This window comes from Hordeum vulgare, chromosome 3H, assembly GCF_904849725.1.
Source record: "Hordeum vulgare subsp. vulgare chromosome 3H, MorexV3_pseudomolecules_assembly, whole genome shotgun sequence".
Taxonomy (NCBI): Eukaryota; Viridiplantae; Streptophyta; class Magnoliopsida; order Poales; family Poaceae; genus Hordeum; species Hordeum vulgare.
This window is the reverse complement of record NC_058520.1, coordinates 604,634,157-604,649,908: the sequence shown is the minus strand read 5'-3', so window position 1 is coordinate 604,649,908 and position 15,752 is coordinate 604,634,157. Positions and strand designations below refer to the sequence as shown.

At 42.5% G+C, this 15,752-nt stretch overlaps 1 protein-coding gene across 1 annotated transcript; it reads left to right on the top strand.

Annotated features, from left to right (window-relative positions):
* Positions 1–3,211: 3,211 nt before the first annotated feature.
* On the top strand, positions 3,212–4,166 carry LOC123445589 (polyubiquitin-like). Its single transcript, XM_045122596.1, has one exon. The coding sequence runs from the start codon at positions 3,219–3,221 to the stop codon at positions 3,960–3,962; it is 744 nt and encodes a 247-aa protein (XP_044978531.1). The 5' UTR covers positions 3,212–3,218; the 3' UTR covers positions 3,963–4,166.
* Positions 4,167–15,752: the final 11,586 nt, after the last annotated feature.

Here is a 15,752-nt window from a genome sequence, read left to right as displayed (position 1 = left end):
CGCCTGCACGCAGACCGGACTCGAGCCCTAATCCGCTCTGCTTCTTCTCCTCTCGGTAAGCCCTAATCCGCTCCCTTCCCCTTCCCTCTTATTGGTCTGCGTCGTGAAATTTCGAATCCTCATCCTTCCCCGAGTCCGATGACGAGAGGGACGGCGTTCTTGAGAGCCCTGCTAGCTGCTCTAGTGTAGTGTAGGCTACCGAGATGCATGCTGCATGCATCCGCCGCTCCCCTGCTTTACAGTGTTTGCCGCATCCGCCGTTTATTTGTCGCATATGGATTGGGTGAAATTTTCATTTTTTCCATTGTTCCACACACAAGTCTGCGTAGACTGTACTGCTTCTCGCGGAAGAAATTCGTCATGTAAAGATCGGTGATGCATAGCAGTTGTTGTTGTATGTATCTATGTCCTCACACCACAGAATCTAATAATAAGTTACACAACTTTGTTTTTTGAAATCTTGTTTTGTTTATATGCATGAATAAGACAACAGTAACGCAATAAACAGCAAAGATAGTCCAAAATCGTTATATGCGTTGGGCAACCTTTGTGGCTACATCTCTCTTGTGTTGCTTCTTTGGCCTTACCTGTTGCAACTAGTGTCGACGTTTCTTTTTATGTAAATAAAAGCTGGACGGAAGCATCAAGATTAGAATCGTTTACAAGCCTGCACATTCTGTTTTCCAGTTAAAATCAATGCGTTGTAGCGTAGCAACTCTCAAGGGTGCTCTCTAGCTTCCCTGACGGTGAGTCTTGTGGGGTGCTTTGGCATTTGCCTGCTAGCTGTTGGTTCTATTCTAGAAAGTGTTAGTAAGTTAATTGAGAACTTTATGTTTACTTTTCGGTGATGAAGCTATGCCGTTTCTCTTTCCAATTGTAGCCCAAGTTGCCGCACCTGCATCATGCTTTTACTAACATGAGAATGAAATCTTCCATTAGCAATTAATTGGCACATTAATTACTTACTGTCACAGAGATGCCTTCGTAGAATCCTTTACTAACATGAAAATCAAATCCTTCACAGACCGCCTTCCAGAATGCCCCCGAAGAAGCGACTGCACACGTCGCCCGCTGTTCCCAAGCTGGAAGACAATGTAGAGGAAGCTGCTCCTGCTGTCTCTACATCTGTCACGGAAGTTAGCATGCGTGGTGAGTTTTACCGGCTCCTGCTTGCAGTGTGCATGAATGCATGATGCATACGCATCACATTCTTTGTTCTCTGCGGGGTCGTTGAGTGGCTTGCGTGTTTGATGGACTTGGCAGATCCCAAGGAGGAAGTTGGTGACAGGGGCGAGGACAAAAAAGATGACAGTGCTGACATGGATGAGTAAGTGACCGGAGTTCTTTTGTAGACAGTTCTTCTATTTTGTATGCGTGTCTCCTGCAGTTTTTTTTTTGGCGGGTGGTGTCTCCTGCAGTTAATAGCTGCTAGGTGAAGTCAGTCCCTCGGTTGCTGTTAGGATCAGTGCAGTACCCTGTTAGGAACGAAATTTGTTCACTGGATAAACTCTATTATCAGATTTTGGAACACATACTTTGTCAGCTTAGATCCCTCAGCTGGCTCAAATCGACTCTTCTTTGGCTTGTCAAATATGAGTTTCGAGTGTTTAAGTACTCTGGTGCTAATAGTCTCATTATGAACACTACATATTTCTTTGAAGAAGGAACTAAAATATCACAGACCACTTGTAACTGTTCTATAAAGTTTTAATCAGTAATTGATATGCCAACCGGAAATGAAAGATTTGATTTTCATGTTAGTCAGTGCTTATAAATTGTTTATTGATCTTGAACCTTGCAATCAATGCAAGTTGTAATCAAACCTTTTAATCATTTATTGTGATTTGCTTGTTATATCCACGGGAACACGCTTATGTCTATTAGTTGCTAAGTTTTTTAGCCAGAGGATTACTTCGTTATATTGAACTGTAGTCTCATCTTTCCTGTTCACAATGAAAAACATTTCTCAGAGCTACAAGAAATAGTTGGTCGACTGGATTAAAACCAAAGATGGTCTCTATATGTGTGCTTTTTTTGTTCTTATCCTGTTTTTATTTATTTTATCTGTTGATTTCTTAGAACAAGAACTTATGAACAACCCCTTTATTTATTTGATCTGTTGATTTCTTAGAAAAAGAACTTATGAACAACCCCTTCACCAAATAGAGGATATTATTAACGTGTTAATATTGAAAAGCTTCCAAATCTGCACACAGGAGCTAGCTGGTGTCTTCACATGTAAATTCGCCTCATGTGTGGGACTAGTGAGCTGTCTTTGTATGTACTTGTATCTTTTTTATATATATTGAGGATAATCAACAAGATAGCTTTTCTCCTTTGATTTGGTTAGTCGCATGTAAATTCGCCTCATGCACATCTGACGATATGCATCATCATATATTTGAAAACAATTGTGAAGAGAGGGAATAGAGGTGTAGGGGTGTGCTATGATTGACAAGCAGGAAAGTGGGAAAAACTTGATGTTTATCCTGACATGATAGGTAGCAAAGCTGCCTGAAGATTAGGCATCATACTTTGGAGAAGAATCTTGTTTCCCGCTGCCGCATGTGCACCTTTGTTACCACACAGTAGGACATGTGTTGAAGTTGCCGCATGTCCTATATGAATCTCCATGTACTAAGATACCGCCATCCATTGCTGGTGGTGATTGGGACATGGTAGAGATCTGCTAGGCACACACATGACGTCAGAGTAATAAAATTGTGGAGCGGGCCATTAGCATAACGGAACTGCAAGACTGATGGGGGACCGGAGGGTGATGATGCGGCTGTAGTGGAGTATGTTTTGGGCATAGTGAGGTGAGGAGAGAGACTGTGTTCTCTGAAGATGGAGATGCCTATGTAGAGCAAGAGAACACCTTGGTGGCTGGGGTTACATGATTAAGAACATGTGTCTCACTCTCTCACTTGACAAGTGTGTTAACCGAATAGAAGTATGGCTTGATGAATACTTTTATATGTTCCTTTTTATTTTCGAGCAACGCATGGGCACCTAACTAGTCTCTTCAATGTACAGAATTGAGTGAACCATGCATGTATGTTTTTTTATGGTAACTCAAGTCTTGAAATGTTTGCATCCTAAGCGTAGTGTGATACAATGTTCTGTATAAAGAAGGTACTTACAGAGTAGATTTCTCTTCTTGCTGGATTGTTTTTTATTTAGGTACTTGCTTGTACTACTACCTGCTGGAATTGTTGATGTTTTTGTGTATTGTTCTACAGCCTAATTATTGTTTAAAAATTGGTGATTTTTTGTTTGGTAGCCCATCCAAAGTGCACATCTTTGTCAAGAATCCTGCTGGCAGGAAAATCTGCCTCAGGGGGGTCCACTTGTCAGACACCCTTTACACCATCAAGGCAAAGATCCAGGAGCAGTACCGCCTTGTCTTCGACGGGGTGCAGCTAGAAGACAACCGTACATTGGCGGATTACGGCATCAAACATGATTTCACGCTTGACCTCCAAGAAAAGATGCAAATCTTCGTCATGGAAACGCTAGAAGGCAGGACCATCACTCTCGAAGTCGACAACCTAGACACCATTGACAAGGTGAAGGCGAAGATCGAAAGCACTGAGGGCTTTCCCAAGGTCCAGCAGTGCCTCATCTTTGACAACAAACAGCTGGAGGACGGCAAGCGCACCTTGGCTGACCACAACATCTGTAAAGGGTCCACTCTTCTCCTCATCCTCCTCCCTCGTAGCCCAACTGTTGTGATGCGAATCTTCGTGGAGGCGCAGCAAAGGAGGATCCCCCTTGAGGTTGGGAGCTCGGACACTGTCAACAGTGTCATGGTGAAGATCTATGAGAAGATCGGTGTTCCTCCTAAACAGCAGCGCCTCATCTTTGCTGGCAAGCAGCTGGAGGAACACCGCCCCCTGGCGGACTACAAGATTAAGAGCAGGGATACCTTTCATTTGATGTACCGCCCTTGTGGTTGCTGAGCTGCATGGCCTGCTTTATTTTGCTCGAACCTTCCTTCCAGTAGTGGTGTATTATCGTCATTCTTGTTCCGTTCTGGTAGTGGTTTGTTATCGGCAAAACTATCATTGTTAGTACGTCGATGTGTTGACTGTTGAGGAGTAGTTCAGTTCTTATCTATGATGAAAGAACCTACTATTAAGAGTCCCTACCTTGGTCTGTCTTGGCATGAGTAAGTTGATTTAAAAATTGACTCATTTCCTCATACTCAGTGCGGTTGATTTCTGTGTTTAACTGTTTATCCATATTTTTGTCTATATGTATGCTATCCACGTAAGCACCGATACTAGGTATAATAACAAGATATAATAACAAGATTTATACTATGGTAAATGATTCGTTCCGGTCAAGAAGATTTAGTTAGTTTCTGCCGGTCCGTGTGACATCCGCCAAGCTGCTGCAAAGGGGAACTGTGCAGTCACGGTGCGCTCGTCACCATGGTCGCGCCAGAGCACGGTGTGCTCGTGGCCATGGCCGCGCTCCCCACTGCTCTCAATGCTGCGATTGCGGCTGCTTTTTTTTAGAAAAAGGAGAACTACCTCCGGTCTCTGCATCAGCACGATGCATACAGCCTCTTTTATTAATAATAAGGCAAACAAATTGCGGTTCAACATCGTCTCCGACAAAAGAAATCAAAAACATTGGTAAATATAAAAGTGCCACAACCGGTAAAATAGGCCAAGATGTCTACTCATCTATCCTATTACTGGACTGCCATCCAAACCGGTTGAAGATATCCCGCGCTACCGTCTCCCATCGGGTAGACCCAGTAACCAAAGGCTCTCTGGTTTCCGCAGGAGTAAGTAATGACCATGTATGGATCAATGATGCAGCTCTGTGTAGTACCTGCAAAAAATGTATGTTTGTATGTCTGTCAAAAACCACATCATTCCTACAGTTCCATATAGCCCAAAAAAGTGCACAAACTTCAATACAAATGTGTCTAGCCGAAGTCTTATCAACTCCATCTAGCCACGTTCCAAATAATGTGTCAATACTGTCTAGCGATTGCGGCTGCTGCAGCCCTTATTTTTTGCTGGGAAGGGACAACCAGGGGGTGTTGGAAGGGTCGGCCGTCGAGGCTGCGAACTGAACCGGCTAGATGGATTACAATGAACTGGTGACCACGACAACCTTTTTTATGGAACCGACGACACTTTTTGTTTGAATCGGTAAGTAGAATTGCACGTCAAGCTGCGATATTGATGAAGAGAACGTTCATCACCGTTGTGGGTCGGGGCGCTGCTCTATGGTCGCCGTGGATCTAGCCATTGATGCATCCCTTACCCTAACCATTCTGCAACAGACTGGCTGTTGTGCTCGAAGAGTTTGCAATAAAGGGTGGCGTTGCAAACCTAACATTGATTGAGTCGGGGGTGTTGTAGGCTGCAGGATCAGATTTGATCGGGGGTCTCTGAGGGGTGAAGTCTATTTTAAACCTTAAAGTCGTAGAGCTCGTCGAAATCAAACCCTCGCGTTTGAATCCCTGAAATCGATACCCTGAACTCTAAGACCCCGGTCAATATCCACCCTACATCTATCCTAGCCCTGTTTGTGGCACTGAAAAATGATAATCCCGACCGGGTTCTAGGTTCTCTCACTGACTCAACGACCCTACATGTTATATCCATCTTCTTCTTTGTTACTGTCTTTTCGAGCTGCCCGAGCAATGATGCTTGCCTCGTTGTGATCACCTGCAGCAACCGACAGTGCGGTGTGTGGCAAAATCCATGGCACGGATTGATCAGTACTGTACGTGTGAGCTTGCTCTCCACCCCCGGCTTACTGCTTCAAAGCCACTAAGCCAGCTTGTACGTGAAAGCACGCTGCCTAACCAAAAGCATCACAACATCGATTGAGTCAGCTATGCATCATATAAGCTAGTGTTTGCCGAAGAGTACTCCGCATCTTGAGATTGTACGTGTTCGCCCAAAAGCAAGCATATGTGTCATACTAGCTTCCGTTGCTATGCATCATAGCTTTCGTTGCTCAATGCTCACAAATCACAATCAAGGAGCACTTCTAGCCAAGTGCTTCTAGCACGTGCCTGAACATATTACCGTGGCCCGCCGCACGATAAATTTGTCAATTGTCGAGGAACTGGAGCACGAAGCCGAGCAGGCCATGTAACCATTTTACGCGAGTGCCGCGTCGCACACCTCTAGCTGGCCATCGCCATGCATGACGCAGGTCGTTGGCCACCCCCACGCCATGCGCGCCATCACAGGTCGTTACCTCGCGGCGACCCAGCAGCTCGGGCTACGCCGCTGTCTCATATCCGGATATCCCCAATGATGCGTATACGTTATTCCACAAAGTTGATACGGTGTGCACTCGCCACCTCCAGGCCATGCGCGCCATTGCGGGCCTTCACCTGGGAGCTTCGGTTATTCCTCCTACGTCTCATCACCAATGCTGGTGTCGGCCACATCGTCTCCTGTATGGAGCGGACCACCATGGATTATTTCAGGAGAGATATGGAAAGGGATTGGGATAGAGCCCGAGCAGGCCGGGATGGATCTTTTTTCCCGTGCACCAAACAGGTCTAGGGTTGATATTGATCGGGATCAGAAAAGTTAAGGTATCGATTTCAAGGATTCGGAGGTCGGGGTTCGATTCCGACGAGCTATATGAGTTTAAGGTTTAAAATAAACTTCACTCGTCTCTGAGCGGTGGACGGATGTAACGTCACCAGTTGGGTGAATGGATTTGGTATTAGGTATGAGTGCTTATGTGCATCATTATTTTTAGACCCTGTTTGAAACCATTCAGATTATATAATCCAGCTTTTGTAATCTATTATGTCTTCAAACATAACAGATTATGGTGTAGATTATAAAAACTAGATGGACAGATTATTAAAAACTCATAATTTACTCTACCCCAGCTAAAATCAGATTACGGATTGCTAATGACCCATTACCCTTGTAAAGTTGGAAATGGTTACATTCTGCCACCGCCATCCTCCTCTTTAAAAAAAACAAAGGACAGACAAGTCATTACGTAATGTAAAACCTGCATTACAGTTTATAAAATCTGGCCTCCAAACATGTCCATCTAGATTATTTTTATAAACCAGATTATATAATCTATCTTCATAATTCAGATTATCATAATCTATTGTAGTTCCAGACAGGGTCTTAGTCTAGCTGATCACGGAGTAGAGTCTGCTATAAATACAGTATGTGGAGAAGCTGAATAAACTCTTGAATAATTAGCTCTACTAAGGTATCTTGCCCATTGTTTTGGGTACCGCCCGAGAAATTCGGGTACCGGGCGATAACCACGTTTCTCGCCGCCCCATGAGAAATATCTATCCCGAGCAAGTAAATTCGAATTTTTTGAATATTTCAAATTTAAACTCTCAAGGTATAGTAAACAGGAATCCCGAGTAAATAATTCTAGTTTCAGTTTCTTTTATATTCAATTTAAAAGAATTCAAATTCAAATTTTAAATACAAATTTCATCCGACTTTTTCTTGGTATTTCTCGGTAACCGTGATTACCGGGAATTTCGCCCACCCACGAGAAAATTTGTCCATTCGGGATCCAAAACATTGATCTTGCCTTCCTTAGAAACTAAGTCTAATGAGGTATATATCCTCCTTTCCTTTATGTGCAGCTTTATCTAATTTGTAAAATCGGATTGTATTATTCCAGTTTGGCATATTATACCAGCAGCATTCTATGTATGGATTCACTTGGTAGTTCGAGCAAAAGTAATTAGCTATAATGAGTTTTCTTTTTGTTTCTGCAAGGGAAAATAAATTCTTCATTAATTCACGGGGCTTCCTAGCCGCAACCAGATTTGCAGTAAAATCCATTCTGACAGCTAACCATACTACTGTGCGAACTACTACAGTCATATTGTATTAGCTAGCTAATAAAAAAAATGTTCTATCTTTTTTCGTGCTTGATCGACGCTAGCTACTATACATATAGAGAGAACTCGACTCTAGCTAATAAGAAAATGAAGGAAATCATTAATTACACAAGATCGTCGTGCTGAAAATATATAGAAAGAAGTGACATCTCTATCTCCGTGCTTGGTCGAACAACAAGTTTTCGTATATCTATCCGACGCTACTGCATATATACAATATAACATCTTTTAAAATCCTTAACTTCATCTACCTAAGATCCAATCACAAACCCACATGGTATTCTCCGTTTTTAGGTATGACGTGGTTAACAAAGAATTCGTCAATTCCTCTTGAATTGCTCGTTTGCGATCATATGGTAGGAGTTCATCCCGCATCTGCCAGATCTAATTTAAAGAAGGGGTCAATACATGCATATATATGAATAAAAATCAACACAATTAATGGTAATATATAAAATAAAATTATGAATATTATTTACGTACTTGAAATTGTTTGTCAGAGAAGCCCCGCTCAGAGGTCGAGTGACGAATGAACTTGCATACGTAGTATGCACATAAAACAATCTCTTCTTCCTGATACATGCACTTTACGAGAATAGAATTCAATCAAACTGATAAGCAAACATGGTAATGATATATTGATGAAAATTTGAATCAATTAGAGATGCGCGGAACTAGCTAGTACTACTTACTTTGGGGTGCGTAAATCATAACTCTTTGTTTAGACAAGGAACCTTTTTGATGAACTTCTTCCAAATCCTGCCAGACAAAGAAAATCATTACTTGATATCAGGAAATTAACGAAAGTTGCATATGCCGATATGGTACCGGTATTGACTGAACTTACTTCTTGAACATTGCAGTCATGTCCGCATAACCTTCGGAATCTTTACATCTCGAGTCTAAGAGAGTTATTAATGCCTCGTCAAGCTTAATGGATAGCAGAATAAAGTGAAAACTACGCACACATATATAACTCATCAATTACATTACTTAACCTCGAGTAAGCGAAACCGAGTATACAGAGGAGACAACAACACTTACTTGAAGTTGTAAGGAAACAGTATTTCCTTTTTGTTTTGATGTATAAGTAACTACTTTAGCAAGTTATCCTCGGTCTCTTTGATTCAGTTTCGTACCGTCATCCATTTAGGGCATCCGGGCTAATGAACCCAACATCGAAGATTCCTGCTTTTTTGCATTCAACGATCTTCAATCTGCATAATATAGTGAGGATAATTATATATACATGCAATGAATGAGCTGACCTAGAGACTTAACTATAGAAGTAATAATTACAGACAGTAGGAAGTCATGAGTTGTTTGTCGAGGGCCAGTTGATTGTATAACTGAACCCAACATCGAAGATTCCTGCTTTTTTGCATTCAACGATCTTCAATCTGCATAATATAGCGAGGATAATTATATATACATGCAATGAATGAGCTGACCTAGAGACTTAACTATAGAAGTAATAATTATAGACAGTAGGAAGTCATGAGTTGTTTGTCGAGGGCCAGTTGATTGTATAACTGAAATAACTCCACAAATTCAATAGGCATCACGGGAAGTCCAATGAATTTGTGCTCTGGTTTCACTGCCACATACATAGTGTCTTTTCCAAACTCCCTGCAGGTTTTCATGTACCACTCATGCAATTTGTGCATCATCGTTGTTAGACTAGGATGATCAGGTTTGACGAGAGACTTCCCGTGCACGTATTTATATTGCTCTTTTGTTACCTCAACCGTTTCAAAAATTACATCATCCCCCAAGTAATCACCAGGATTTGTAACGGGCACCATCCCCGGAGGATTAACGACGATATCGCTCGACACCTTGAGCAGGGGGCACGATTGCTTGTCATGTTCGTCGAGCTGGGAATTGTTTTCTCACTTCTTCGTTCTTCTAACCTTGCTTCATTGGAAGTACTTCCTGACCGCCGCGCTGCTGCATATGTCTTTTTAAGAATGCGGTCATAGTTGGAATCCAGCGGAGGCGGTGGTGGTCGCTTCAGGGCATTGATAGTGCGCGTCACTTTCACCGGATCTAGCTTCTCCTTCGGAAGTGGAGTTTTCTTTGCAAAATGTTCCCTCAATTGGGTATGACATATGTCCTCGTTTTCTTGCGCGGTCCTCTCATATGGTAACTTTTCCAGAGGCTTGAGAGATGGACCGTATCTCTCGCCTCTGCTTGTACTGCTAGCCGCCGAAGCGGCGGCGTCTCTCTTTCGTCGTTGCTGACGAGGCGGGGGAGGAGGCGGACTACTCTGACGCGCCGGAGGAGCCGGAGCGGCGGTGTTTGTCTTTCGCCATTGTCGACGAGGCGAAGGAGGAGGCGGACTGCTCTGACGCGCCAGAATAGACAAAAGAGGAGGCGGAGTGCCCTCATGCGTCGGAGGAGCCGGAGAAGGATGCGGAGTGCCCTGATCACTCGCTGGAGGAGGAGGAGGCGGAGTGCCTTGACTCGCTTGAGGAGGAGGAGGAGGCGGAGTGCCCTGACTCACCGGAGGAGGAGGAGGAGGCGGAGGCGTCCAGTTTGAAAGCTTGATGTACTCCTTCTGCCATAGACATGTACTCCTCAGAGCATGAACCAGCTGATTCTCCCCTTCACCTGTAGGGTGGTCAACCTCGAGCTCCTCAAATCCCTCCATTACTTGATCCACCATCACAACAGCATAGTCATGTGGAATCGGAAGGCAGTGAAAAGTTCCGTTGGGTTGAGAAGGTGCAACAGAGCCGACAACCGCCTTGAAAGTGAGGTTCCCGCATTTCGTCATAAGCTCGCAATGTTGAGCCTCCGTGATAGTATCCACGGGGTAGCTAGGAGCCGTGAAGTTAGGCTGAAGGTGCTCCGTGGAAGCCACACTGCTTCTCCGCTGAGATGGCGGGGTACCTTTTGGGGTAGCTTCGTGCCGCTGAGATGTTGGCCGGTGGCTCGCCGGCTCTCAAGTTCCTCAAGCTTTTGTAGTATTGCATTGATCTTCTGCATTTCGCTCAGCACCGCTTTCTCTTTCTCTCCTAGCTTCTGTAACCGCCTGCGTCGGGAAACCCAACCTTCCACGGAAGGGAGCCTGGTGTGCCTCGTATTCGTCCAGGGTGCTCAGCATTCCCTGGGGCCTCAGTCAGCTCGTCCTTTTCTCTGTCGGGAATGAACGTCCCTTCCTGCGTTACGGTGATATACTTCTGAAGCTTCATGTTGGGTATTGCAAGTTGCTCGTCCGTCCAACGACACCTCCCTGTTTCAGGGTCCAAAGTTTCCCCAACCCCGAAGAACCAAGTCCTTGAACGGTCTGGCCAGTTCAATGTCTGTGGTTCGACCCATTTAGCAATCAGGTCATTCTCAGCTTTGTCCCACAACGGTCGGGCTTTGAGGTAGCCACCTTTGACAGACTTCAATCTCATTCTTGTATGTTTGTTGGACTTCATATTGTCCTTTGAACTCTTCACTTTGACAATAACTGTCTGATTATCGCAATTCATAAGGATGGCCGGAACCGGCTTCTCAACCAAAGGTAAGTCCATCAAAATATCTCGAAGAAATTCTGCTTTGACACCAGAAGTGTCTAATGTTGTTAATTCTGCTTCCATTGTCGATCTCGTTAAGATTGTTTGCTTGCAAGACTTCCAGATCCAGGAAACAACACCACCTTCAAGAGTAAATATATACCCAGTAGTGTCCTTCATGTCATCAGCATCAGAGATCCAATTCACATCACTATACCCTTCAAGTACCGATGGGTATCCCATATAGTGAAGTATGTGGTTGACACTACCCTTCAGGTAGCGCATAATTCTTTCAACAGCACGGCAATGAACATCGCCTGGGTTTGCAGCAAACCGGCTAAGTTTGCTCACAGCAAACGCGATGTCAGGCCTCGTTGTGCTAGCTAGATACATAAGCGAACCGATAATCTGAGAGAATCTCAATTGATCTATAGTTGTGCCTTTGAACTTTTGAATCAGCACCCTAGGATCATATGGTGTTTGAGAAATTTTGCAGTCTGAATATCCAAAGCGACTCAAAATCTTCTCAATATAGTGGGATTGCAGAAGTGTAATCCCACCCTCATCATCTCTCAAGAGCTTGATGTTCAAGATAACATCAGCCACTCCAAGGGCATATTCCAATACAGAAGGTTGTCAACCATTTTGTAATAACATACATCTCACTCCCAGCATCAGTGGTCCCGAATTTAGATTCGAGCGTCTCTCACAGAGGAGTGTGCGAGGGTCTCTTCTCTTTTCACTTTCCAATAGCATGTAGAAGAGAGACCCTTATAAAGGGGTCCAACTTCTTCTCCACTAGCGGGGTGGAATTAAACTTCCCACCACCACCATGTCATGCCACCACCTACGTGAGCCGTTAGAGATTTCTGCAATTTTCTTATGGGCCTAAAGCCCACCACTAATTTCAACACGGCGCACTCGTGCTCGCGGCTCGTCTTAGCCCCCTTGATCCGTTCTTCGATCGTCGCCATGCTTATTCTTGCTCGTCGCTGCAACCGTAGCACTTTGATTCGTACTTATCGATCCATCCATGCCTAGCGAGCTTGTCCACTACGTACTGCCTATATATATATATATATATATATATATATATATATATATATATATATATATATATACACACTATGTATTCCAGTACTCTATCTACTTCCAGCTAATAAGTTATCAGTGTGTTACTAATTATGGTCAATTAGTGTACATGATGCAGTGTATGGTATGTATATCAGTATATCAGTAATGCTAGATCGATGCATGATGCCTATGGTGGGCGATGAGAACCATGTTTCCACTGTTTTAGTATATGATATGTTTCAGAATCTGAAATCTGTGCTAAAACTGCGAGCTGCTGTGGTGCGTTTGTGGTTCCTTTTGTTCTTTCTTAGTTTTGATTCAAGATACGCAATGATTAGATTGAAAAATGTGGCGTTAAGTTGTCTGTTTCCTCAAGCCTTTTCTTATCTTCTTAACCATGGAGTTACCATGCAATAATTGCAGACTCCTCAGTTTCTCCAATGCTGCTGAAATGTTGCAACTAACGGTTTTGTGCTATTGTTTTCCCGTGAAATTACTTTATTACGTGAATGTGACTTGACGCATATGCATAATATAGACGCACATCAAAACACACATCAGGAAAGTGCAGTAGTTTCATGCATGGATGATTAGATGAGTGCTTGCACTGCTCTACCCCAAAATGGAGAACGCTACACCTCACCTCCCGGCGTACACGCATGCTAATCTCTCACTGCTAGTGAGAGAGAGGAGGCTAGCAAGCTGGACCCAACCATCTCGCTAATGTAATGAATTTGTTACTAGCTAGTACTCCATCCGTTCATAAATATAAATTTTTCTAAAGGTTTCATTAAGGGACTAAATACAGATATATATAAACATACTTTAGAACGATTTTGTTACTAGCTACTACTCTCTCCCTTCATACGAAGAACAATTTTAAAAACCCTGAACAAATTTGGAAGCGCGAACAAATTTTTAAAGCACAAACATTTTCTGAATCTTGAGAACAAAATTTTGAAATCGAAAACAATTTAAAAAAACCCCAAACAAATTTGGAAGCACGAATAAATTTTGAAAGCACAAACATTTTTTTAATTTTGAGAACAGATTTTGAAAAATCCTGAACTAATTTGAAAGCGAAAACAATGTTTTAAAGCACGAACATTTTTTGAATATTAAGAACAAATTTTAAAACCGAGAACAAATTCGAATCTTAAGAAGAAAATTTGAACAAGTTTTCAGTTTGTGAACAAATTTGAAAAAAGAAAACATTTTACATAAAACAGGAACATTTTTTATAAAAATATGAAAACAAGAACATTTTTTTATAACTCTGACCAATTTATGAAAAAAGGAACATTTTTTTGAAAAATCATGCAGTTGTTTTAATACGAGAACAACTTTTGAAACACCATCACTTTTGAAAATATGAACACGTTTTGGAATCAAGAAGATTTTCTGTATCAAAAACATTTAAATATAGATTTTGAACAAAATTTGAACACGAGAATATTTTTTAAAATTCAAAAAAAAGTATTAGAAAATGTGAAACAAACAGTACGAAAAGGAAAAAAGGAACAAAAGTGAAGGAAATAGTGAATACCGAAACATTGTTTTTCAAATCGCAAATATTTCTTGAAGTCATAAATGTTTCCGAAAACCGGAAATTATTTACAATTTAGAACATTTTTATAAAAGCAAGAACATTTTCTGAATTTCAACAACAATTTTCAAACATGAACTTACTTCAAAAAAATAACCATAGAAAAAAAACCGAAACCAAAAAAAAAACAGAAAATAGTAGAAGTACAAGAAAAGAAGCAAAACCGGAACTGCCTGCAGAGGGATATGGGCTGGCCCAGTTTTTCGCGTCCCTGTGCGTTTGCCACGCGTGTCGGGCCGAAAGAGCGTGGCCCAGTTCTCAGTTCTCGCCCGAAGAAGGCAGCGGGCCGATAGTGCGACCTGGCCTGTGCCCGCAGAAACCGACTCTCACGGTGGTCTTGGAATATATCGTGTTTTCGCAGTTTATATAGTATAATTAAATAAATACTGATTTTTTGATGGAGGACGGGGCTGTAGCCTAATGGCTGGGGTCACAGTTGTTCACCAGGCAAACGATAGTTCGACTCCAACGTCGAGCGAATATCTCGGGTCCTCGCTAAGGCCCCCTTTGGTTAAGGGAGATTTTGAGAGGAAAATCCTCATCAGGCCCGGAGCCTAGCCACACACCAGGGTACGCTGGGTGCAGTGGTTCGTACCCTATATATGGATAATCTCCGGACGTGGGCAAAAATATGCCTTCGGATGACATGCAGGGCCCTCTTCGTCTCCTCCACCCAACTCACCATCGAGGATCTAATGACACTGCTATATCCATTAGGGCATCCACTCCAGCCTTGCAATCCAGCTCAATGATAAGGGGCTTCTCCGTTCGTTGCAGCGTCAGGGACGTGCCCTCGAGACACGCTGGCATTTCCGCCTCTATCAGGGAGCGACGGGATCGAAGAAAAGCGACACCAAGAGAAGATGATGTCTTCCGTGTCGTCCCTTAGTACCATGCCTGCACTCCCTGTATTCTCTCCATGGACATAAGATCCATCCTGCTAAAAAAAGTAATAATGGTAGTATCTACTCAGACAAATGCTAGTAGGAGTTCTGTTTTTCAGGAAAAACTAATCAATATAAATACCATGCAAAAAAAAAAACTAACCAATGAAAATAGCGGCATGTTCAATACTCTATATTTGCTCTTTATTAGCAGATACCTATACAGAGTTTAGAAAAAAAAATCTTGGTGTTGGAATATGTGAACTACGATTAAAAGGCACTCGAAAGCTATCGGTAGAAAAGTTTCCAATGATAGGCGCACAGCGAGCCCACCAACCAGCCAGTGTGGTTACTTGGATAGATGCCCCTATTTGTATAAATAAAATGTCCTACTCCCTTTATAAGTCATCTTATGAAAATTAAATAATCTCAAAACACTTAGGTGTGGTGCATTAATTTTCATCTAGTTTCTTGTTTTTTTAAACATTAATAAAGGAATCAACCAATAAAAGACGTGGGACGCGTATGTTTTTAATGGCTTGAGACTAACTAGCACGACATGCAGTGGTCGATTCTGGTATTAATTAACAAATTAACATTAAATTCTTTTGTTAATGTCCATAGATTGCTAAAAGGATTTTCTTAATTATGTCCCTTATCTTTCTTTCCTTAAAAGCAATGAATGGCTCGCCTAGATAGAATAACCGAGCCAAAACAGAAAAAAGCAGGGCATGTATAAATAAGAATATCGTAGTTAAGAGGGTTCATGTAAAGAACATGTTTCCAAATCACGATCGATT